Source organism: Eupeodes corollae, chromosome 2 (genome assembly GCF_945859685.1).
Source record: "Eupeodes corollae chromosome 2, idEupCoro1.1, whole genome shotgun sequence".
NCBI classification, from domain to species: domain Eukaryota; kingdom Metazoa; phylum Arthropoda; class Insecta; order Diptera; family Syrphidae; genus Eupeodes; species Eupeodes corollae.
The window spans coordinates 12,632,937-12,659,979 of NC_079148.1; the positions used below are offsets into that span (position 1 = coordinate 12,632,937).

The following is a 27,043-nucleotide window of genomic DNA, read 5'->3' on the forward strand; positions in this document are numbered from 1 at the left end:
CGTTTGCGTAGGTTGTAAACAGTAAATCCGTCCGTATCCGAGGCGTGTTGGTGCTTTGCAACAACAGTGTTTTTACGTGGCCAGGTAATCACCCTGACGGCACAAACCCCAACCTAAAGAACCAGATCCTTAGTATAACCCCATCTATGCGGAGCCGGATAAAACCGCTTCTTATAGGCCTGGGCTCCGAATATATCGAAGAAGCCCTATAAGGTGTTCACACTAAGTAGTTCAAACTTACTGGAACTGTAGACGCCTCCGTTGATTCCATCTCGGGAATTCCTCCGCTGCCCTCTGGATAAGGAGAGGTGCCTCAGTGGAAACACCTCTCCTCCCTCACTCGTTTGATGCCCCAAACAAATGTTTACTGGGGTTGGAACCCAATCTCCAGTTGAGGTAATAGGCACCCGATGTTCCCCACGAAGACATGAGAGTAGGAGTTGATAGACAGAGGTGGGTTTTGATAAAATACCTGTCGACGCTTGTGTCCTCTTGAATGCACATGTAAACCATTTTAACATAATTTTTTTACAAAACTTATTATGCACCTTATCGATATTGATATTCTTTTATTAATTTATTTATTAATAATACGATTACACATTACTTTTGTACATTTAATTTTTTTTTCATTATTTTCTGTTTGTTATGTTAACTATAATTACTCTCTACTTATGCTGGCACTTACAAAGCTTGTTGCTAATATTTATAAGGTTGTATAATAATGTGAAAGCATTCTAAATAAGTAAATTACAAATAACAATGAAATACTTGTTTATTGCTTTCTCTTGAAAACACTTTTTTTTAATCAAAATGAAATCCCTTATTGAAAAATCCTATATTTTTCGATTTACATTTATTTATGATTTTATTTTAACGGTTTTCATTTAAAAAGTTTCAACATTCGTTACGTAAAAAGTCAATTCAAAATGTTTCACTTTACGTCTTATCGTAAGATAAAAACGTATCGTAAAACCACCTATCCTACCTTCTTCCATACACCACAGGTTGGAAAATTGGAAATTTCGAAAAACACCTCGACCATGACCGAATGCCAACAGCCAGCCAGCCAACCAGCCAACCACAAACCCAACAGCTGTTTTTGACATTTCTATGTTTTTATCTTATTCCTTATTCCCCTTTTCCATTTCAATTTTTATCTTCTACAACAAAGGTTTTTAATATAATATTTTGCACTAACAACGCTAGCACTAAGCATAAGCAAAAGCGAAGCACTTTATATTGCTATTGCAGCAAAGCAAGTCCAAGTCCAGTTAAACTAGAAACTAGAAAGTTATTTAATTAGAAATCTCAATAACAGTATTATTATTATATTTACTTTTAGTACAAGTTCAAATGTTATTATTTAAGTTAGTTCCTTGTCCTTGAGATATTAAATATTGTAAACATAAAAGATAAAAAGAGTCGAATGTGGGTTTTGAGACCTATGTAAGAAAGAAAAACCTTAGAATTAATTAGACTACGTGTCTTCATTCAAAGAGTGTTCTATTGTTGTACCTACTTATATTCTATGTAGGTATACTTTTGACTTCTAAACTTAAACACTGAAACGGAAGTTGGTAGTTTCTATCGTTGTTGCCTCCATTAATGGTGCTAAGATCTTTGATTGTAATAATTGCTGCAAAAATAAGGTGCACTTTAAAATTCAAAATAGAATAGAACATCTTAAGGAGACGCAGCAGCAGCAGCAACTATGACCCATATAAGTGACAGTGAGATGGAAGTTCATGATCCAATTCAACCGAGTACTGGCATCAACAAACGAACCAATTTTGATGACAATGACAACTTTGAGGGAACACTAACTGATGATAGTTTCGATGATACGCCTCTAATAATACACGGAAATGTTGGTAAGTTCTAAACATATGTTAGATTAATATTTTAAATTGCATGTAGGTACCTTTCCGACGACGACGCGACGTGGAATATGTACCTACTTAATATTTTGTATATTATCTTGCGTAGGTAGGTGTATTCCTAGGTTCGTTTTTGTACATACATAAAAAGGAAGATACGATTCAGTCAGACTTCTTTTTTATCTTTATTGGGTACCTATTTATAGCTATGATTGATGGGTCTAGGTAAAGACTTTCAGCTCTGTCTTGCTAGATATTTCAATTCGGTATTTTTCTAAAACATATTTAGTTTTTTCAGCTTATATTTTTGTATATAACTGTTACATGTTCCTACGTACATAACATGCACATAGGTACCAATAAATCTAAATTTGGGAAGACTTAACCTTCGTTAGTAATATGGAATAATATTATAGAGTCCATGTAATGAAAATTTATTATTTTGAACATTAATTGAGCAATGTGAAGTCAACCATGCAAAAACAAATACAAGTTATTAGATTTCAATTTTACGGTTGAATAAGTATGGAAAAGTGTGAACAATTTTATTGAACAGTTTATAAGGTGACGGAATTAATAGTTGGCCTAACCTTTTTTTTTCAAATTCAGTTAATTGAGTTTCTGATTTAAAATTTAGTTTAGTGTGAATTTTGTGCAGGCAGCACCCTAAAAGTCGACCTTTTTAGTCTTTATTAGTGCTTTTTTTAATAAAAAATGTTTCTTCCCGAACAGATAAAATGAAATAGATTTAAGAACATTTGATTTTGATCGGGAATTGAACAAATATTTGATACAAGGAAACCTTAAGTTTACGGGAATTACTAGGGTAGCCAGGTGCCAGGTGGGCCGTTTTTAAGAAATATGGTTTCAATGCCGCGTTTATCTATTTGAAATTTAAGGTATTAAATATTCGCACGCTCTTCGTTTTTTCTTCGCAATTAAGAATGTACGAATTTTTTTTAAGGCTCCTTAAAAGATACAAATTTTACCTACAGTTGTTCTTATTTGCAAATTTTTAATAAGGAGCCCTACTATGTAACTTCACTCTACAAATAAATTGTTTACATTTTGTAACCTCCTATTTTGCCTTGGTTCGGTTGGCTGGACGTATTCCCTTTGACTAGCTCGGTCGTGGGATCTTGAACCTTCTGGAGTTACAAAAAAAATTATCCAGCCTGCGTCAGGATGTTGATAGACGCGCGAGTAAATTTCCTCTACCCTCCCTACCTTGGTTGCCACTCTCGCCAGAGCAACCCCTTGTTCAGGCTTCTTCTTACCCTTCCATCATCCCTAATCCTCTCCCGTGTTCCTCACCCTCATCCTAAATATTAAAAAATTAGTCCTGGCACATTGTGCTGTTCAATATCATGGTCTCAATAAATTCTCAACGACTGATTGATTTTCATGATTAAATTCAATTTTAATTATTCAATATAAATATGATTTTTAATTTCATGATTTTAATATTACAATAAATTCATAGGTAATTCATTTGGTTTAAAATATTCTAATATGGTAATTCAATTTAAGACTTTAGTTTAAATGTAATGATATTTACTAAAAAAAAGTATGTATGAAAATATTTGTATGAAAATTATTAAATTATTATTTTTAACGAGTTGGCAATCTTGCGATAAAAAAAGAAAATTGAACTCAATACTATACGTAATGATAATTCTATTCTTTTGCTGTTTAAATGTAGGTATTCACTTTATTACTTAATTCCGTCGGGAAAATTCGAGTTGATACAAAAAATTTCAAATAAAAGATAATATATACATATATGTTAATTATACTCAAACAAACTTACCCCTATTCGTAGAAGTGGCCACTGCTGCTAATAGTTTGGTTTGGAGTCATCTTTATTTGTGAATATTTGCTCTTCTGCTTTCACCAATTTACTTGAAATTTTGTTTGTATTTGCACTCGATATTTTCGCGAATTATTTTATTTTCGACCGAACTAGATATTTTATAAATAAAAGTTATTAAATTTAAAAATCTTCTCTTTAATCGCACTAGGAAAGCTCGTTTCACAAAAAGATTTATTTAAAAGCAAACAAAACGAATAAGATGTTTAAAGTTAAAGTTAAAAAAAATGAAAAATTTAAAAAAGTTAAAACAAAAAAAGATTAAGTCTTCGATGGGATTCGAACCAGGGACCCTTTGATTGAGAGGTACGTGGTTCGTCGCCTAGACGATCACGACCACGGTGCCTCTATAAAATGATGTTGAAATGAGCACTTTGATTTTCCTTGTTCGCTGGGGTATACTTTTAGGCGATTGGGATCATTCCCAAATTCCTGAGCGCCTGTGCCTCTTCGTTCGGAAAATTGAGATTTTTCTTTGAAATTCCTGGATTTATCCTGGGATTCCACAATTTCCTCGTTAGTATATAATGAAATATATGATTCACTCAAATACGTAAAAAAAACTGAATTTTCAAATCACTTAGAAACGACTTTTAAACTTGAAATTTTTACTGGTCTTGCTGCAGGTATCAGATGCCCTTGTTGCAGCTTCGGAGGTTTTCTTGAAAAGAAAGACTTTCCTTTCGAACCTCTTCCTCAACCTATCCATTTAGTACATAGAAGATTCCGCAAACTCATTTGAACCGTTTAATCGTGAGATATCGGAATCGAATATTCGATTCTCATTCTCTCGCGCTACCTAAAATCTTTTTCTCCCGCTCTCAGACTATACTTTGCGAACGCTTCCCAAAATAAATATCCCAAAAAGCTCGCAACTCGTATAACTCTAAATTTCCCTTAATTCTAAAACTCCCCTCCTGTCATTCTGACAGCTTAGTTCGTCGGGAACATCAAAATAAACATAAGTGTTGACATTGTATCGTCGTCAACATTTAAATTCGTTTTAAGTTTTAAATCTTTCGCGCATCTAATCGAGAAAAACACAAAAAAGTGTAATTCGGTTACAGGGCTTTGCTTTTTTCTGATAAAAACGTTGTCAGAAATATGCAAACGAACCCACGTATGAACTTCGGGCAATTGGGAAATCGTGCGGGCGGTAGAACCTAATACCCCACAAATTTTGGTGTTTAGTGCTAAGAGTGAATGCATGCTAAATGTTGCAGTGCTATAATTTACAATTTCAGTAAGGTTCGTTCGTCAGAGTTTAGTATTATTTCGAGTGTTCGTGTCATTTGTATTACCTAATATATTAAAAGTTGTGTAAAAAACAAGTTTTATTCAATTTTAATTGAAAACGGTAAACACAAAAAAAAAAACAAAAAAGAAATCGTTGGTGTGTGAAGGAGAAAGTATTATGAGCATCGAACTGGCTCATTCGAATTATTTGTAAACAAAACAACGGCACATCCTTTTGGCTTTTCTTAAATATATCGGTACTCGGAAATCGAAAAAAAAGAGGTCGTTAACCCAAACGTCAACAATACAAAACAAAAACATACAAAATTGCAAATTGCCGTCGGGATTTTGCACTCGCCTTAAGTGCCGTCGGGAAAGTGTTTTGTCTTAATCGATTAATAGAAATAAAATTAATAAAATGTGAATAAATAAATAACGAGTCATTTTGTGGAAAATGGGTAGAAGTCGATTACCCTAGTGTCAAGTTTATTACATTTAAAATTTTCGGAGGTAATTCTCTTCGTCTTCAATGTCGTTTGTAATGGTCAGTTTATCGCGAATTTTGTTTATAAATAAAAAGTGTTCTCATTTGTCCTTTGGTGCGAAGGTCGTTATATTATGTGTCGGTTCGGGATATTGTTCGTCGAGAAAAAAAATTATAAGCAACCGAATACAAGGATATTGTTAACTACAATCAACGTGGGACGCGAACCCACTTATGCTAGACGGGCACTTGATTCAAAAATCGTCAGATAAGTACATTTATAATTTTTCAAAACAAAATCCGATGCTTTGTGAAATTTTATGTTTTTCTTTCCAGCTTTTATTGGCGTATGTCCTTGGCATGGAAAACGCCAAGAGGTTTACCTGACCGTGATTCCAGTTCATACATACAGTTTCCTACAACTCTTTTTATACGGGATTTAAGAAATTTGGGAAGCAATTTGGCGTTTATTCCCTGTACGAAATTGCTTTGAGCGAAGTTACGGTGGAACACTTCTTGTCCTTCCTGGTAAGTAACGTTTCTTGTACGTTTGTTATATGTATCTTTTGACTTAACGTATGCCCTGTCCAAATTCTCCGACAACTTCTGTCGTGTCAAGGTTAATTTCAGTGCGCGGGGTGTGACCAACATTTCAGGATCGGGTAAAGCATTTATTTTTCTAAGCAGTGCATATGTTGACCCATGAGTAACCATGTTCTGACCGAACATAGCGAAGTAGGGCTGGCATTTTAGAGAATCGTGAATATCTGAACGCAACGCACAGGCTACACTGGACAGATGGATGTCCCAGTCGTTCTGTTGCACCGAAATCAAAATTCTTAGCTTGCTAAGTAGACTTCGATTTACCCTCTCTGAAATGTTGCCCTGCGGAGCATGCACCGCTGTACGCACATGCTTAACCCCGTACTCGTCCAGAAATTCTTTGAAATCCTTGGACACAAACTGACGTCCGTTGTCGGAATGAATTTGTTCAGGGGTCCCGAAAGTGTGGAAAATTTCAGATTCAAGATATTGAATCACTCGTTTTGAAGTGGCTTTCGGTAAAGCCTTAAAAAACATAAATTTGGTGAAATGATCCACCACGATGAATACGTAAACGTTACCGCTTTTGGTACGCGGGTAGGGACCTAAAAAATCAATGTATATTCGTTGCATTGGTCTTTCAGTTTTTGTTTGACTTACTATTGGTGGGCGAAGGGTTTCATTCGGAGCTTTTACCATCTTACAAACCTCGCAGTTCTTGACGTAAAGTCTTACTTCTTTTGCCATTTTAGGCCAGTAATATTTTGCTGCTATGCGGGAATATGTTTTTTCAAAACCACTGTGACAACTAAGCTTACTGTTGTGACTCAATTCAATGCATTTCAATGTTAGACTGTCAGGTAGCCAAAGGCGCCAAAGTGAGTCTTCTTCGTCTACATTCCCCTCTCTGAATCGAACTCTTCGGTAAATATATTTCCCAGAAACTATGACATCTGGTAGATTTGACTGGTTTCGGACAATGTTATCTCTCAAGTGAGTGTATGAATCGGAATCGAAATCGGTTGAATCCAAATCGATTTCACCCCATGTGGACATCGAAGAGCCCTCCAAAATCCCACCGTTGCCGGCGTTGTCAATCGCTGCGATTTCGTCCATGTTTATCCGAGAAAGGCAATCTGGGACTACGTTAAGCGAGCCCTTGCGATGCTGAATGGAGAAATTATAAGCTTGGAGTTCTAAGCTCCATCTGGCTAGTCTGCCTGACAACTCTTTCATTGACATGAGCCATTTGAGGCTCGAATGATCGGTTATAATCGTAAAGGGTAGCCCGTCAACGTAAGCTCGAAATTTTCGGACGCTCAACACAGCTGCAAGGCATTCTTGCTCGGTTACGGTGTAATTTTTCTGGGACTTATTAAGTTTTTTGGACATGAAGGCAATGGGTTTTTCGTTACCGTCCTCATCCACTTGGAAGAGGACACCCCCTACTCCCTCAGACGACGCGTCACATTGAATCGTAAACGGTTTGGAGAAATTTGGTTCAGATAGTACAGGAGCCGATGATAGAGCCGTTTTGAGCTGCTCGAAAGCTTCCATTGCTTCAGGAGTTAATTCAAATTTGGCTTTCTTCTGAAGACAATTGGTCAAAGGAGCAGCTAGATCGGCATAGTTCCTGATAAATCTTCTATACCACCCCGTTAGACCCAAGAATCTTCTTATTTGCCTAACCGTTGTTGGGACAGGGAAATTAACCATAGCCTCTATCTTATCCGGGTTGGTTTTCAAATTTCCTTGACCTACAATAAACCCAAGAAATTTAATTTCCTTCATACAAAATTTACTCTTCACCAGATTGATGGTCAGGTTAGCACGACGAAGACAACTAGCCACTTCTTTAAGAATGCGCATATGTTCCTCAAAGGTAGAAGTGCATATCAATAAGTCGTCTAAATACACAAACACGTTATCACGGAGATGACTCGGAATTACTTTGTCCATTACTCGACAAAGAGTTTGACCCGCGTTACTTAGGCCAAATGGCATTACCTTGAATTGGTAGAGAGGCCTACCAGGCACTGCAAAGGCAGTTTTCTCCCTCGAATTCTCATGTAATGGAATTTGCCAGTAAGCGTCTTTCAAATCGATCCCCGTGATAAAATGCGTGTCCTTTATACGACTTAGCAAACCTTCGACGTGAGGCAGCGGATACGCATCCTTAATAGTGACTTCGTTAACTTTTCGGAAATCGAGGCAAAGGCGAATTTTTCCTGGTTTTCTGACAAGTACGACAGGACAGCTCCAAGGAGAGTTGCTGACTTCAATAACCCCTAATTCTAACATCCTATCTAGCTCCTTGTATACTTCCTCTTGCCGCACAGGGGACAGAGGGTAGTGTCGTGATTTGATCGGGCTAGCGTTTCCCGTGTCAACAATGTGGCACCCGAAGTCGGTTTTTCCTAATCCTAACACTACAAAATTAGGAAATTGCCTTTTTACATTTTCCAATTGTAAATTTTCTTCCGCTGTAAGTTTTATCAGTTCGGCTTCGCTTTTGAAATTCTCTTCCTTACCATCCGCGTTTAAATCTACAGCTAGCTCGCTGACTTGCGGCAACAAATTAAAACTACGCCAAAAGTTCATCCCGAGGTATAATCTTTGTGTCAGGTTTGGAATTAGATAAAATGTCAGGGTTTTACTTAGGCCGTTATATTTTGTCTCTATTTGACAATGCCCTTCAATATTATGAGACTTACCGTCTGCTGTTCGTACAACATTATTGTACGGTAAGACTTCTACTCCGGTTTTTCGGACCAACTCCCAACAACCCTTTCCTAATACCGAGATAGATGCCCCGCTGTCGAGGAGTCCAAAAACCGACTCGTCATTCAACAGAACATCAGCGTATAAACGGCCATCTGTCTCAGATGATATAATGGTTTCGATTATTTCCTTTCGGAACTTTTTTCGTTTTTGAAAGCGATGACGACATTTTTGAATTTTCGAACTGATTGGCTTGTTGTTGGTTGCGAAAATTGTAGCCCTAACCTTTTCATAATTTAGTTTTCGCTCGTGAAGAGACTTTAGCTGATGTGATTCATATGGATGAAAATGATTCACATTGACATTGGGTTTTTCATTTTTTAAAATCTTAATCGGAGTTGCATCTTCGTCAGTTTCATTAAGGTTACTTGTTTTAAGTGGGGCGTTTAATTTTGCGAGTGGTTCGGAGGATTTCTTGAGGAACGAATCTCTCCACTCCTCGCTTCGTCCCTCGAAAAGTTTCCCGTTTGGTGTTTGCCACATTGGATTGTGTTAACCCCTTTTGCTCCACATAAGAAACAAAATAAATTTCTGGTGGTCGATGGACAAAAGTGATAGGCGTGGCCTTTTTGATCACAGTTCCAACAGATGTAATTGGCTGTGGAAACTGGCTTTCGAGACGAATACATTGCCGCAACTTCATGTATCTCCGATTCTTCATCGAGAGAATCGTTTTCCACCGCAATCTCATTTACGGATCGATGACCGACTGCGCGTTTATTTAAAAATCTTTCAGCCTCGCGTGCCTTCTGCCGAAGCTGTTCAAGATTTTTAATTTCAGCTGACAGAAGAATCTCCCCTAATTTTTCTTTGGCGTTGCCCCTGATGATTTCTATAAGCTTTTTGTCATCGAAAGAGTCCTTCAGACGGTCGTTTAAACAACACACGGAGGCGTAAAAATCATCGAAGGATTCCTTCGCACCCTGCTTTCGACACATTAATCTCATATATATGTCTATCTCGGACTCCATCCTACCAAACTCTTTCTGTATAGCTTCTTTTATAGCTGAAAGATCCGCGTTAGGATTCTTTTTGATGAAACGCCAAAACCACTTATTAGGCCTACCTTCCAGCAAAATGTGGAAGTTGGCAGCAATCTGTTCATCACTATACGCTGATGACGATTGCATCCTGCTTATTTTCAGCAAAAAATCGGAAATATTTTCGGAACCATCATAAGTGATATTCCAACGTTTTAACTTACAAGGGCCTGAGGCAACAAAAGTCGTAGACCCGTTTGAGTTCCTTGGTTGAGGAATTTGGTTCATTGTCGACCTTTGCGATTCAAATGGGGATGGGTTGCTTGCTTGTTGCGGCTGTATGCGCAAACTTTCAAGCCGTTGCGACACATCCTCCATGAACGCATTCATTTGTTGGAAAATTCGAGTTTGATATTGAACCATAGTTCTTTCCATCCTAGAGAGAAGGTCCTCATTTGGATCACCATTATTTTCGCGTTGATTTTCCAATCTCTCAACGTTTCCTTCTGGGTATCCCGGAAGCTGACCGGCATTATGGTCATGACCCTGACCTGCCTCTTGATCGACCATGTTAGAGGTAGAATTGGAAATTATAGAGTTTAATTCTTCAGAGAAACTAAATGACGCGTCTAAATTAAACCTATCAATGGTAGTGTGAAACCTTCGGTAGAACTCTTCGAAATCAGCTTCGTTCTGAGGGTTAAAGTTATGAACGTTGTCTTCTGCACTTGAAAAGTTATGATCACTATTCATACTTAACCACCCTAGTCGTGTTCTACAATTATGTCCTTGCTACTCTTACTCTTGGCAAAGAAAAATATGTATCTAATTTTCCAAAAAAAATTTACCACACAAACTTTAAGGAAATATTAGAATCCAGGTAAATCCAAAACAAATTCAAATTTCCAAATTCTTTAACGATATTGTGTTTAAATTCAAACAAACGAAATAAAAATTTAAAAAAAAAAAATGTATGAAATTCTTATTACCCAAAACAGGAAAATAAAAATAATTAGAAAATGTGCTAAAAAAAAAATGAAAAAAATACTAAATCCACAATTCCAAATACTAGGATTCTTCAAGGTAATATTTGAATGTGTTGATAAAAAAAAATATATAAAAAAAACTTTTATCTTAATCCAGAAATTTCTCTTCCAGTCCCGCTTAATGGAACAAAAAAATCCAATCGGACCCCGTGATGCAATTCAAAATCAGAGGTGTCCAGTTCGACGATCAAAGAATTGACCTTTTTTTTTGACTTAAGCAAAAAAAATTCAAAATTTTTGTTTAATACCAAAGTGTATGTAATTTAAAATGAAAAAAAAAAAATATATTGAAATTTGAAAATTGTTATGTTAAAAAAAAATCTAATTAGTTTTGTTTTAAAATGTTTTATTGGCTTAGGATGAGGATGAGTTTTCTAAAGGAGAATGGATGACAGTCGGAACGAAGAAGCCGTTGTTCTGAGAGCCGACGAGCAAAAAAAATAAAGCATACTACTGTTGGAAAGGACTTCTGAAAAAAAAAATATTCTCCTCGGGTTTCAGGACTTCGAAAGACGAACCCTTCATCTTTGAAGGCATCTGAGACCTTCGGAGAATTTGATGGGGCTTGCTGAAAGGACCTCCGAAGACGCCTTCCTTTATATCGACGGGTCTCTTTCAGCATTATATTTTGTGTTCGTTTGATTCGGACAATCGAGAATCCTTATTGAGGATGACGAAGACTCGAACCAATCTTACACGAAATTGTATTAAAGTTTTTGTTCGAATACGTTTCCTTGTGGCAGCGCGATACCAGTTTCAAAACTAGTTATCGGGACTCACAACAAAAACTGCAATCGAAGCAAGGAATTAAAATTGACTTTAAAATGCAATAAAAAAATAGAAAAAAAAATAAAAATTTGAAGTACTGAATGAAATTAATTTGAAATTTGAACGAAAGTTAAAAGTAAACTATTGAGTTAAAATGAATTGGCTCAAAAAAAATAATCAGCCATTCTATCTAAAAGATAGAGGGCTCCACGTTGGGCGCCATTTGTAACCTCCTATTTTGCCTTGGTTCGGTTGGCTGGACGTATTCCCTTTGACTAGCTCGGTCGTGGGATCTTGAACCTTCTGGAGTTACAAAAAAAATTATCCAGCCTGCGTCAGGATGTTGATAGACGCGCGAGTAAATTTCCTCTACCCTCCCTACCTTGGTTGCCACTCTCGCCAGAGCAACCCCTTGTTCAGGCTTCTTCTTACCCTTCCATCATCCCTAATCCTCTCCCGTGTTCCTCACCCTCATCCTAAATATTAAAAAATTAGTCCTGGCACATTGTGCTGTTCAATATCATGGTCTCAATAAATTCTCAACGACTGATTGATTTTCATGATTAAATTCAATTTTAATTATTCAATATAAATATGATTTTTAATTTCATGATTTTAATATTACAATAAATTCATAGGTAATTCATTTGGTTTAAAATATTCTAATATGGTAATTCAATTTAAGACTTTAGTTTAAATGTAATGATATTTACTAAAAAAAAGTATGTATGAAAATATTTGTATGAAAATTATTAAATTATTATTTTTAACGAGTTGGCAATCTTGCGATAAAAAAAGAAAATTGAACTCAATACTATACGTAATGATAATTCTATTCTTTTGCTGTTTAAATGTAGGTATTCACTTTATTACTTAATTCCGTCGGGAAAATTCGAGTTGATACAAAAAATTTCAAATAAAAGATAATATATACATATATGTTAATTATACTCAAACAAACTTACCCCTATTCGTAGAAGTGGCCACTGCTGCTAATAGTTTGGTTTGGAGTCATCTTTATTTGTGAATATTTGCTCTTCTGCTTTCACCAATTTACTTGAAATTTTGTTTGTATTTGCACTCGATATTTTCGCGAATTATTTTATTTTCGACCGAACTAGATATTTTATAAATAAAAGTTATTAAATTTAAAAATCTTCTCTTTAATCGCACTAGGAAAGCTCGTTTCACAAAAAGATTTATTTAAAAGCAAACAAAACGAATAAGATGTTTAAAGTTAAAGTTAAAAAAAATGAAAAATTTAAAAAAGTTAAAACAAAAAAAGATTAAGTCTTCGATGGGATTCGAACCAGGGACCCTTTGATTGAGAGGTACGTGGTTCGTCGCCTAGACGATCACGACCACGGTGCCTCTATAAAATGATGTTGAAATGAGCACTTTGATTTTCCTTGTTCGCTGGGGTATACTTTTAGGCGATTGGGATCATTCCCAAATTCCTGAGCGCCTGTGCCTCTTCGTTCGGAAAATTGAGATTTTTCTTTGAAATTCCTGGATTTATCCTGGGATTCCACAATTTCCTCGTTAGTATATAATGAAATATATGATTCACTCAAATACGTAAAAAAAACTGAATTTTCAAATCACTTAGAAACGACTTTTAAACTTGAAATTTTTACTGGTCTTGCTGCAGGTATCAGATGCCCTTGTTGCAGCTTCGGAGGTTTTCTTGAAAAGAAAGACTTTCCTTTCGAACCTCTTCCTCAACCTATCCATTTAGTACATAGAAGATTCCGCAAACTCATTTGAACCGTTTAATCGTGAGATATCGGAATCGAATATTCGATTCTCATTCTCTCGCGCTACCTAAAATCTTTTTCTCCCGCTCTCAGACTATACTTTGCGAACGCTTCCCAAAATAAATATCCCAAAAAGCTCGCAACTCGTATAACTCTAAATTTCCCTTAATTCTAAAACTCCCCTCCTGTCATTCTGACAGCTTAGTTCGTCGGGAACATCAAAATAAACATAAGTGTTGACATTGTATCGTCGTCAACATTTAAATTCGTTTTAAGTTTTAAATCTTTCGCGCATCTAATCGAGAAAAACACAAAAAAGTGTAATTCGGTTACAATTTGCAAAATCGTTACTAAATAGTTCTATGTATATCGGCCAATTACTTCTCAAAGTTATAATCTCTAAAACTCGTTTCTTCAAAAATTTCTTCATCAAGTTGTAAAGCGTTAGAACCAACCCTATGCTTTAGAATACTCAGTTTGAGTTGAAACTTCGATTAATTGGACTCTTAAATTGGAGAGTCTAGGTTGTTAAAACTCGGTTAAGCAATGTTTTTACTTCTTCAGATTGGAAATGATTTTTGAATAAGTATTACATAGAAATGACATTTAATGTGCAATGTTATTACATTTTTAGGATTTCATTTGGAAAAGTAGAAACAGTTTTGAATGTACAGTCAGTCACAAAAGTCAACATATAGCTATGAAAAATGGTATATCAATGGTTTTAGCCAAAATTAAAATATATTTGTTTGACTAAATAATCGAATATTATTTAAAAGATATGAATTGCGACATTAACGGTATTTATAATATTCCAAAGAGATCAGAAAACGGTTAAAATTGTAAGTCACGAAAGTGTACATATGAAACTTTGTTCTGATAACTGTACATTTAATCTATTTTTTAATTACAAAATTTGATTTTATCACTATTGGTGTTCAGTTATCTTTCATAATCTTGTTTATTTCGTGATCGTGTGATATTTGAATAATATTGTTGAAAATGGAAAAAAGGAGTATATATATATAAGTATAGAAACGAAGGGAAAAGTTATGGTGCTATTGGAAAAATCGTGGGTAAAACTTCCTCAACTGTGCAAACAATAATAAAAAAAATTAGAATGAAAAGGGACACGTTGCAAATAAGCCCTGTTCTGGTCGTCCGAAAAAATTAAGTACTCGCGACATCCGAAGCATTATTCGGAAAGTTAACCACAATCCTTGAATAAGTGCACCTAAGTTGGCGGAAAAAAATGCGAATAAGTCGGGAAAAGAAGTTCACTTAGAGGCCGTGCGAAGAGTTTTAAGATGTGAAGGGTTTAATGGGAGAGTGCCAAGAAAAAAAACATTTATCAGCAAAACTAATCGAGAAAAACGTCTAGAGTTCGCGAACCGGTACATTTCGGAGGACCACGGTTTTTGAAAAAGGGTACTTTTTACTGATGAAATTAGATTCAATTTGGATCCAATGACAAGGGAAAAATATTGCGGAAGGTGAACCAAGCCATGGATATGAAAAATCTTGTTGCTACAGTGAGGCACGGAGGATAACATGTAATGGTTTGGGGGGCTGTAGCAGCCTCTGGTGTAGGGAGGCTAGTTTTTATTGATGAGACTATGGATCGCTTTCAATATCTGGAGATTTTGGGTAAGAATTTGCACGCCTCTGTTGAAGCATTGAGGCTCGGAAGCAGCTGGATCCTGCACCAAGACAACGACCACAAACATACGACGAAAATTATAAAGGAGTGGCTGGCGTTTAGGGTCTCAAAACAGCTTCATCCACCACCGCAATCTCCAGATCTCAATATCATAGAGCACAACTGGAGGGTTCGCAAATTTAGGATAACAAATCGAAATTCAGTAGTACCCGTGACATGATGGTTAGTGCGTTGGACTTTAATGCAAGGGGTCTTGGGTTCAATCCCTGCCTGTGCCACCTTAATTTAAAATTTAAAAAAATAATTTTCGAGGGTACTGCCTCTTGCGAGAAATTGACAAATCCTTCAAGAGTAATTCTTGTCATAAAAAAGTGCTTTCTCAAATTAGCAATTCGGATTCGGCTCAAAATTGTAGGTCCCTTCCATTCCTGACAACAGTACTCGCACACAGGAATGGTTGAGAGTTGTAAGTCACAAGGCCTTGTTCACAACGGACTGTTGCGCCACCCAATTTAATTTAATTTGATCGAAATTCACTGAGAACGGCTCTTGCGAATGCTTGGTTCTCAATAACCCCTGACGCCACCGAAAATTTAGTTCAGTCTATGCCTCGAAGAATCAAAGCTATCAAAGACTTACAAGGTATTCCAACAAAATATTAAATTGAGTTTGTTACTTTTCTTTAATTTTGTCTATTGAAATTACTAATTTTGTTAAATAATTGTTTTTAAATAATAAATATTCCTTTTTAAATTAATACAATTAATGAATTTTAACTAAAAACGGTAATTTAACACTTGTTAGCACTATACGTAGACTTTTGTGACTCACTGTACATTCCAATGTAATAATATGTGAGTATTATACAAATTGCTTGTCAAACAGTAAATAGGGATTCCATAATAAAATATGTTAGTATATGTTATAAGGACCATACAAATTATTTGGAGATATCTCCAATGTTTAATATTTCCATCAAAATTTTGTTCGGATAAGGTGCAAAAAGATTTGAATTTTCAAGAGCAAGTGACAAAAAAATTACATTGAAAGACGGTTGCATTGAATACATTTTATTCGAAAACATACAGAATATCACAAAATAATTTTTCTGTATAAACAAATAGATGTGAAAAAACACTTGATTTCCAAATATTTTGTGATCGAATTTTCAAAAAATGAACCGAGATCACTAGATAGAGCTTTAAATTATTTTAACACTTTGAAATCCACCGTAAGCAAAATTAGAACGTATGTGGAACTGCCAACTACTATTTTGTTTTTATTAGCGAATTTGGTACTATCAAATGCGAAAGTTAATGTCAATAAAAAACTAATTGTTCAAATTGGTTTGCGATCGAAGTTGTTTAACAATTTTAGCAACAAAAGATGTACTTACATAATTGTGATAAAATGTTAATAGCTAGTAATTTCATAAAAGATTATGAATTTATTTTTATTGATTCTCTTTATGCATTAAATCTTATTCAAATTAATGGAATTTATAATTCTTTAAATAAAATATTAGACTTGGTCTTTATAGGTAATGATCTCTTAAGTTCTAGAGTTTCAAATGTTCCTTTTTCTCTCTTAAATAAATCTATACATCATGAAGAATTATTTATTGAAATTGAAATGTATATTTTTTCTAATCCAGTTTCTAATTATCATTCAACAAGTTTTAACTTCAAGAAGGCAAATTTTATTGAATTGAATAATTTTCTTATTAAGTTTAATTGGTCCAATGAATTTTTAAATTTAAATCTCGAAAAAACGTATCTCCGCTTTTCTTCTATAATATTTGAAGGTTTTTCTAAATTTATACCTTGTGCTCGTAATTCAAAATCAAATACACATCCAAAGCTTCCGTGGTACAATAAGCAATTATCTAACCTAAGAAACGCTAAACGTAAAGCTTTTAACAAATACAAGCAATCAAATAGTGAGTTAAATTATGCTTATTTTAGTAAAATACGTAAAGATTTTTTCACACTTAATAAGTTCCTTCACAAGAGTTACATCATGAATATAGAGAGTAATATTAAGAAAGATTGTAACTCATTCTGGTCGTTTGTCAACACGAAAAGGAAATCAAATGGATTTCCCAAAAATATGTCCTATAAGGATACCGAAGGGTCAAATATTGATTCTATTCTTGAATTATTTGCAAACTTCTTCCAATCGGTATACTCAACTCCTGATATTATCAATCATTCTTGTTCTCCCAATATACCAAGTAAGGTTGATATTGGTGATTTAAAGCTAAGTAGTTCTGAAGTGCTATCAGGACTTAGAGCATTAAAACCAAAATTTGATTCTGGAGCTGATGGCATCCCTGCTATATTTCTCAAACGTTGTGCTTCAGCACTTTGTATTCCTCTTGTTTGTATTTTTAATAAGGCCCTATCCGAAGGAGTCTTTCTCAATACATGGAAAACTTCATATCTAGTTCCAATTCATAAATCTGGATCTAAGAATATGATAGAAAATTATAGAGGTATCTCTAAGCTCTCAGCAATACCTAAATTGTTTGAAAGTATTGTAAAAAACAAAATTGAATTCTTAACCAAGGAATCTATATCTGAATTCCAACATGGTTTTATATCTGGGCGATCCACTACAACCAATATGGTACTATTTTCAAGATATATTATAAATTCCATTGAAGATAAGTATCAGGTAGATACGATTTATACAGATTTTAGCAAAGCTTTTGATTCTGTGAATCATAACATTCTGGTGCAAAAACTGGAAATCTTTGGTTTCCATTCTAAGTTTTTAAGTTGGATTTCATCTTACCTAACGGGTAGGTCGCAAAAAGTTATCATTGATAGCTCTCTTTCAAAATCTATTTCATGCACTTCTGGTGTCCCTCAGGGTAGTCATTTGGGTCCTCTGCTCTTTAATATTTTTATTAATGACATTGCGTCAACTGTAAAATTCTCTAAGTGTCTTTTATATGCTGACGACTTGAAATTATTTTTGAAGATCAAATGTGTTGAAGATTGCCACCTCTTATAATCTGATATTAACCTAATTGCGAATTGGTGTACTGCTAACAGTTTAAATCAAAACATACAAAAATGTAATGTGATCACATTCTTCAAATCTAAAACATCTATTCATTTTAATTATTTAATAGAGGCTAATACACTTTCTCGAGTGGTTAAAATCAAAGACCTTGGCATAATTCTAAGTTCAAATTTTTCTTTTAAAAGTCATATTGACTATATTGTCAGCAGAGCTAATTCACTTGTTGGCTTTATTAAGCGAAATTGTGTTGATTTTAGTGACCCTTTTGCTTTATTGTCGCTTTATACATCTCTTGTTAGTTCTGTATTAGAATATGCAGATGTTATATGGAACCCAACTTTTAGCACTTATTCTGATCGAATTGAAAAAGTCCAAAGGCGTTTTACAAAATTTATATTTTATAAAATGAATTGGAATTTTTCACCAGATTACAGAGCAAGATGTATTTTGTTGGGTATTAAGTCTCTTGAATCAAGACGAAAAATTCATGATGTAATGCTTGTGAGGTATGTGTTATGCTACCATGTAAGATGCCCTCAACTTCTTTCGATAATACCTATCTACGCGCCGCTAAGATCCTTTAGATCAGTAGATTTGCTTTATGAACAGTTTCACAGAACAAACTATGGTTTGAGCCAGTCTCTAGAGCTATCATTAATTTCAATAAAGTTTGCCATTATGTTGACTTAAGTAGTTCGAGAAATTGTTTTGCTTTTATTTATTTTTTAATACTGTATATAGATATCGTTATAAAAAACATCAATTATTGTCATTATTGTAAGAAATCTTTAGTCGTAATCTGTTAGCTGTAAATTGCTTGTAGATGTAAATAAATAAATTAAATAATCTTCTGTATATTTTATTGCTTAACTCAATACAAACTATAGGTATGTTTTTTGTTCAAGTGAAAATATTTTAGACTGGCGATTTGAAACTGTTGTGTGATACACAAGGATTTGTTTAAGGATATCTCAAAACTCGCATGACAATAAATATTCTGAATCTTAGAGCACAATTTGTTAATTAAAACTTGAAGTTATTTTATCGTATTAAAAATGTCTTAAAATAAATGTTTCAAAGGTAAACTTTTTACTGCTGAGATCATTTACATAGCATTTATCCATAATTATAATTCGTTCTATTTTTTGAACTCGTTCTATTCGTTTTGTTAACTTCAAGCCAAATTGCGACACTAGCAAAAATGTACATATTTGTTATTACTATTGGCATTTGTTTTTTGTGTTCAATCTAAGTGCCGGCGGTAGCGCACGTCCACCAGAGCTATTTCTTTTTTTTGTCAAGTATAACTTGAGACTCGTTTGCAAATAAGAAATAAGACCTCTGGCATGACAGTCCCATGAACTTAAAATAATATGAACACTAATCAAATATATATAAATATTTATGTTTTTAGGAAAAAAATTCAAAAACAAATAGTAAATAACCTTATGATTGTTACTAACTACCCGTGGCGCGATGGTTAGTGCGTAGGACTACCAGTAAATTAGTTGTAAGTTATGGTTAATTAGGCTAGTTTTATGAATTTTTGTCTAGTTTTAAGATAGGTTTAAGAATGAATTAATAAAAATGAATTTAAAGAAAATGCGTAGGACTGTCATGCCAGAGATCTTGGCTTCGATCCCTGCCTGTGCCAACCAAAGCTTTTTCACGAATATTGCCCCTTGCGAGGATTTGACAAATTCTCCAAGAGTAATTCTTGTCATGAAAACTGCTTTCTCAAATAAAATGTTCGGATCCGGATTAAAACTGGGGTCCCCTCCATCAACATGACTCGCACACATGAATGGTTGAGAGTTTTAAGTTACTTAGGCCCTAGCTGTCAAAGGATTGGTGCGCCACCTAGTTTTTCACTATTTCTTCTTAAACTTATAGCAAAAACTTGAAGACATATGAGAGTTGGTTTACTCGGATAAAAGTAGCTATATTGTCTTAATTTAAGATTTAGTGGCCGATTCTTGGAAGTGGCCGACCTTACATGGCATCACCCTACCTAATGAACCTTTAAAATTTCATTCAATGTAGCCATTAGAACAAACAAAATATTTAACAGTTTATTATTTAACTTAAGTATGAAGTCCTGGAAACTTATAAATTCTAAAATTTGTTTTTAAAGATCTTATTCGCTTATACGGCTGCTTCTAAATAAATCCGGCTCCTGGTTCTCGAATTCCTATGATTTTTAAATTACTAGAAATGTGTCCACGTTAGTAAGTGGCTACTTTGACTTCTGCACGTAACCCCACAATAATCCAGGATCTTATCTTACCCCTGAATGCAACATATTTAATTAGATATTGTATGATTTTAATAAATGTAAATATGTAATTTTCATTTCTCTGAGATCTTTAAGACCAAAACAAATTCTTAAAATTTTTGTTTGAAAGAATGCATGAAAACGTAAAACAATGTTTAAAATCCGAGCACAGCAATTTCGCTGATAAATATTTAAAACAACTTTAACTGAAATTAAACAAACAAATTTGATATTTTAAAACAATTTTCGCTTAATAGATTTTTTAAATTTATCAGTATATCGTGAGCTACTTTTTAGAACAAAAGAATTTGAGTAATCATTAGTGTAAAGGTAAAAGTAATTGTTAAAAACATGTTTTTAGGGACTAACATTGTATTGTAAATGTTTTTCAATTTAAAAGGATTTTTTAAAGTACTTGGTTGAGCTATTGTGAATTTGAATTTATTGAGTTTTAAGCCAATACAAACCATGTTAAACAAAAACCTTAATATTATCAGATAAAAAACACAAAATAAGCAGAATTATATTAACCAATTGAATTGCTTATAAAACCTTTATTTTCAAACTGATCTTTTTAAAAACCTCAACAAAAACATATTCATTTTTTTTCTTTTACCAACAGAAGATGGGGAATTCCCAAAGGCACGTCACATCTTTGGCTTCATGGGCTTCCTGGGATTCGCAGTTGTCTATGCAATGCGTGTTAATTTGTCCGTTGCAATTGTTGCAATGGTCAATCAAACAGCAATACCTCACACAAATATCACCATCAAAGACGCAACGTGTCCGGCAGACGCGTGGCGTAACAGCACCGAACCTGAAACTGAAGGTGAATTCGAATGGGACGAAGCTACACAGGGTATAGTTTTGGGTTCTTTCTTCTATGGATATATTTTGACACAAGTTCCTGGCGGTCGTATGGCCGAAATTGTTGGAGGCAAAATAATTTACGGTGTTGGAGTCCTAATTACGGCGATATTCACTTTATTGACACCGTTTGCTGCACGTTGGAATCTTCCAGCTTTGGTATGGGTTCGTGTTTTAGAAGGAATGGGTGAGGGGGTAACGTATCCAGCAATGCATGCAATGTTGGCACATTGGATTCCTCCAACAGAGAGGAATAAATTCGCTGCTATTGTCTATGCTGGTTCGAATATTGGTACAGTTATATCACTTCCACTCGCCGGTTGGTTGTGTTCTTTAGAGTTCCTTGGCGGATGGCCACTTGCATTCTATATATTCGGCGTGATTGGAATGATTTGGTTTTGCTTCTGGATGTGGTTGGTGTATGATCGTCCCAGCTCCCATCCAAGGATTTCCTATAAGGAGCGCAACTATATCGAACGAGCTGTAAAGCCGAGAAGAAATAATGGCGATAGTCTTGTTGACGATGCTCACGATCCAGAAGACATTCCATGGACGTCAATTCTTACTTCGGTTCCACTGTGGGCAATTTTGATAACACAATGCGGACAGGGTTGGGCTTTTTACACCCAACTAACAGAGCTTCCAACTTACATGGACCAAATTCTTCATTTTGACATCGAATCGAATGCCACTCTAAATGCCATTCCCTATCTCACATCATGGATTGTGGGTATCCTGTGTTCAATCTTAGCCGACTGGATGCTGGAGAAGAACTACATCAGCTTACTGAACTCCTACAGACTATGGAATTCAGTGGCTTCGATAGTTCCATCGCTGGGTTTGATTGGCGTAGCCTACGTTGGTTGTAATTGGATTTGGGTGATGTTTATGTTGGCTGTAGTTGGAGCATTCCAAGGAGCAGTCTATGCCGGCAATCAATTGAATCACATCGCCCTGAGTCCCAAATATGCTGGCACAATGTATGGTATTACAAATTCCACAGCAAATATTTGTGGCTTCCTGGCGCCCTATGTCATCGGCTTGATTATAAATGGAAACGAAACCCTAGCACAATGGCGAATTGTTTTTTACATGGCTGCTGCATTTAATATAGGTGGGAATTTCTTTTATTTATTATTTGCTAGCACAGAGGAACAAAGCTGGTCTCTCAATCGAAGGAGACGAATTCGGAGCGACTGAGAATTAGAGTTGTCTTCCATTTTATTGTAAGTTATTTAAATTTATAGGACTATGAAGTAGAATTTTATAAAAATGTTTGTTTTTTTGTTATAATTTGTTTATTTTATTTTGTTTTGTTTTATTTAATTTTTGTTTTGTTTAGAAAATATAAGAATTGCAATTGAATATGTGATATGAAAAAAAACTTAAACCATTCCAGTGATGTCAATTGCTTGAATGCGTTGTTAAATGTTAGAAAATAGAAATTCGAAAATTCTTTTGTATAGGTTTTGTTTGAGAGTAATTTCAAAGAGATCGAGATATGTAATATTTCCTTAAAGCACAACAGCTCTTTTTAAAAAACAATGGATTCCTTGTATCGAAAACGCGTATAATTATTAAATTAAAATAATTAATATTAGCAGCTTAAAAGTATGTGTATGTATTTTTATAGGTATTAATTTATTACCTAACATTTAATTGGTTCATGTGCTATGTTTGTAGAACAGCTTATCTTGCCTATGAATCTTTTCACAACTATTTGTGTCAAGTTTATTTATAATATCGTTTAATAAAATATAAAAAAATAAAATTTGGATTATATTAAAGCTTCATCGTAGTTAGAGTAGAAAAATTGTTATTAAATTGCTAAATTTGTTAAAAGTTTGTGTTATAAAATAAAACCCTCGAGTTGTTAATGATCTCTTATAAATTAAATTCTTAAAAAACACGCAGTATCTCGAACTGAAATTACTATTATTAATGAAAACTATTCAAAAAATCTTCGCTTGTAAATAATTTTCCTTAATCAATAATATAAGTATGTATAATGTAGGTTATGAAAGACAAATAATAAATCAGACATCACGATGTTGTACTAAAGAAACTATTTATCCTTAAACAAAAATAAATTTAAATTTAAAAAAAAATATTTTACACAAGAAATTTAAACTTGTTTTGTTCTTTTTTGGGTTAAAGTTTGTTAAATTTATATTCAAATATTTTCATGGATGTAAAAATTTGAATTCAAAAAATGTACAGCTGTTTATATGCTTACCGTATAGGTAAAGCCGATTTTTTGTAGTCAAATTTAGACCTAAGTTGAGGATGATGTTCTCAAATCCCGAAAAAATAAAATTTAAGACAGCAATTGAATTAAAGCGTGTATAAGATAGAGCGCCCCATATGACCAACGTATTTCAAACTTTTCACGATTTTAAAAATCATTCGAAAAAAATGAATTTATTTAAGTTAAGTTTGGTTTACATATTTCATCAATTAGAGAACAAAAACAAGAGAAGAAGGTGTATTTAAGGAGATGTTCAACGGCTGAAAGCCAAACTTTGATACTTGGATACATTTAATTAAATGCAGATTAGATTACAAAGACATCTTCTCGTAGTTAAAGACAATCTGATATTTTCTTAACAACAATGAGATAATCAATTCCAACGAACTGTTTGCGATTCCTTAAATAGGATTGAATCTAAATTAATATGAAATCCATATCTTCTTAAATTTTGCAATAGAACTGGAAGATAAACTCTATTGAAAGCCTAAACAAAATCCGTAAAAAGAACATCGCAAATGTTTAATTTGATCACTTCATTATTATTGGCGATTCAAGATATTCACTGCTAAAAATTTGAACAAAGAATCGCAGGTACGCACTCTCAATTACGTTGAGCATTCGTTTGGGAGTGTGTTAGCATCGCACCTTGGGTTACAAAGGTCGTACTTTGAGACAATAGTAGAAGCTGATAATAACATAGAAAAAGAAATATGCTGGCGGTACATTAAAGCCAACAGGGCTTACTTCTTTGTCTGTCAAATCGTTTTAAATCAAGAAACCTTACCATAACATCAAAGTTGATGTTGTGCAGGACCATCGTTCTGCGAGAATACTTAAATAAGGATTTGAGGCCTGGGTGTTTTAGTAAAAGACATTTTGAACTTTTTAGTCGCTTTCGAAAGGAAATATTTGCGGAAAATTGTTGGCCCCTTTTGTGAGGAAGGACGATTGCGGAGGAAACAGCTTGGGAAGTCCTTTTCAGTACGTGTTATAGCAGGCCCCATGGAGAGCCTTGGGTGGCGCACGAATCGTGCTACAAAAATAAAACGTAATAACTTTTTTTCTGTGTGAGTAATCGGCTAATTTTTTTTTTCATTTTGTAGGTTACTATTTAGATTTATAAAAATGGATGCTTGGGATACGGAGAAAAGAATATGGATAGTGCAACGGTACCATGCTTTGCAGTCCGTCATTTCCGTCCAAAGGGAGTTTGGCGGTAATCCCCCGAGTAGATGGACAATTATGAGGTTTGTAAACATTTTTGCCGAATCTGGAAGCATCGCACGAAGGCCGTACCATCGAGATGCCAATGTTCGGGTTCAGGATACAATCGCAGCAGTAGCATCTGCAATACAGGCCAATCCGAGTGTTTCGACCCGAAACTTATCGGGGGAAATTGGAACGAGTCACTGTGTGGTGCGCAGTTTCATCAAGGTGTATTGTTCGGCCGTACTTCTTTGAAGAAAACGGTGTAACCGTTACTGTCAATGGGGACCGTTATTTAAAGATGTTGAAGGAGTTTTTTTACCCAGAACTGCGTCGAAGACGAACACCATTCAAGAGCGTTTGGTTTCAGCAAGATGGAGCAACTGCACATACAGCCAGACCAGTTATGGCGGAGCAAAACAAAAAATTCGCAAACAAATTAATTTCTATGAACTCCACTCTTCGCTGGCCCCCAAGGTCATCTGACCTGACTGCACCAGACTTCTTTTTATGGGGTTATGTCAAGCAAGAGGTGTATAAAATGAAGCCCAGGAATTTAACTGAATTAAAGTAGTCCATAACGGCAATAATTCGATCGATCAATCAATCCCACCTTCAACTCTTCATGCCGCAATGAATAATTTTTTGACCAGGTGCCGCATATGCGTGGGAGAGCCTGGAGGTCATTTGCGGTCTATAATCTTTAAAAACAACTAACTATTTAAAATAAAATTTAATTTTCTAACCAATAAAAAAAAATGAAAAAAAAAGTTATTTGAATTTCTATATCTGTTTTTTATCAAAAACTGAAACCTAGATGATTTTATGTCTTCTAGTTCTTGGGAAAATTGAAACTTACTTCGTCAGTCGCAACAACCTTTTAGTCGATGTTCAATCAGGTTTTCGTTCATAGCTGTACAACAACACTAACTAAAATAATCGAAGACAAGGACTGAACTCGATATTGATAATGTAACTTCTGAATAAACTACGTCACATATTCAACATATATTAAGAAGCTTTTAAGCTACTTTCTTCCTTTTTGAATGATAGAAAGCAAGCCGTTTTCTTAAATGGAAATCTCTCCGATTTTCTTCCGGTTCAACAAGGAGTTCCCCAAGGATCAATTTTATCCCCCCTTCTATTCTCATTATATGTGAATGAAATCGGTTTCATTATAAATGAAGTATCAAAACATTTGTATGCCGATGACATTCAAATTTACAAAAGCTGTCCTTTGCGTTTAATTGACGACTGCGCTTTCACCCTAAACTAAGAACAAGAAAAGATAATCTATTGGGCGTCGTCGTGCAACATTGAACTGGAATGACCACATCAACCAATTAGTAGGTAAAACTTATGGAACGCTTAGAACGCTGTGGACCGCCCAAAACATCACTGCATTTAAAACCAGACTAATGCTTGCAAGGACCCTTGTAATACCTGTTCTCACTCATGGCTGCGATTCCATTAGCAAAAATAAATTAAACCACTAAACATAGCCTTTAATAGTATTATTCGATACATCTTTGGGTTAAGAAGGTACGACCATATTTCACATTTGCAAGAGATTCTGCTTAGTAAGCCTTTTAATGACTTCATAAAGCTTCGAGCATTGATACTGTTTTTAAAAATCATGAAAACACGTCAACTAGCTTTTCTGTTTGAAAAAACCAGGGTGGAATCGCGTAAGGCGATAGTTGATTGTCACTGTTTTGATATTCAATTTTGATCATCACCTTCTCTTTGTTCTGTGTAAGGTGATCGCTTAAACTTTACTATTTGCTGGCAGCACTTACCCAAGTTTGAGAAACTTATTACAACAAGTATACATAAATAAATTACAACAAGTATACATAAATGTTATTTCGATCAGCTGTTGTGTTTATTGTGTTGAATTTTCAATTTGCAAAGTTTTGTTTCTGTAAAAATGTAAGTATACCTATAACTATACTCAATCTAAAATATAAAAAATTCCTGTCACAGTCTTACGAGTAGTTGCCATACTCCTACGAAACGGCTTAACCAAATTCAATGAAATTTTGCATATATGTATATTCAGTAGGTCTGAGAATAGGTTTTTATCTATTTTATATATTCCTAAGTGCTATGGTTTAATTGCATCAACATCGTACACGGTTCAACGATCTTACGATAGTATTTAGTGATGCTTTGTATAAAGAAGCATTGATTGCTATTGAGGATCTTTGCATTGTCATTGTCAACTTAACACTCAGAATGCAGAACAAAGAACCATTTATGACCACTTCATGCTCGCAGTTTCGGCAGGACAAGATGGATTTTTTTTGGATGCAAAAGTTGGAACTGGCAAAACATTCCTTATTTCACTAATTCTTGCTAAAATAAGATCAAATAATTTGTTCGCATTTGCTGTTGCATCTTCTGGGA

General features: G+C 34.7%; 1 protein-coding gene across 1 annotated transcript; it reads left to right on the forward strand.

The window, feature by feature from the left end:
• Positions 1-1,180: 1,180 nt before the first annotated feature.
• Positions 1,181-23,301, forward strand: LOC129945604 (sialin). Its single transcript, XM_056055438.1, has 3 exons — positions 1,181-1,449; positions 1,538-1,874; positions 20,933-23,301. Exons 2-3 carry the CDS (start codon positions 1,715-1,717, stop codon positions 22,375-22,377), a joined length of 1,605 nt encoding a protein of 534 aa, XP_055911413.1. The 5' UTR covers positions 1,181-1,449; positions 1,538-1,714; the 3' UTR covers positions 22,378-23,301.
• Positions 23,302-27,043: the final 3,742 nt, after the last annotated feature.

What these genes read in the sequence shown, in the direction of transcription:
- LOC129945604 (XM_056055438.1), top strand. Translation starts at nt 1,715, where the DNA reads ATGACCCATATAAGTGACAGTGAGATGGAAGTTCATGATCCAATTCAA. An exon ending in AATAATACACGGAAATGTTG is followed by an intron (nt 1,875 to 20,932) that starts GTAAGTTCTAAA and finishes TTTTACCAACAG; the next exon opens with AAGATGGGGAATTCCCAAAG.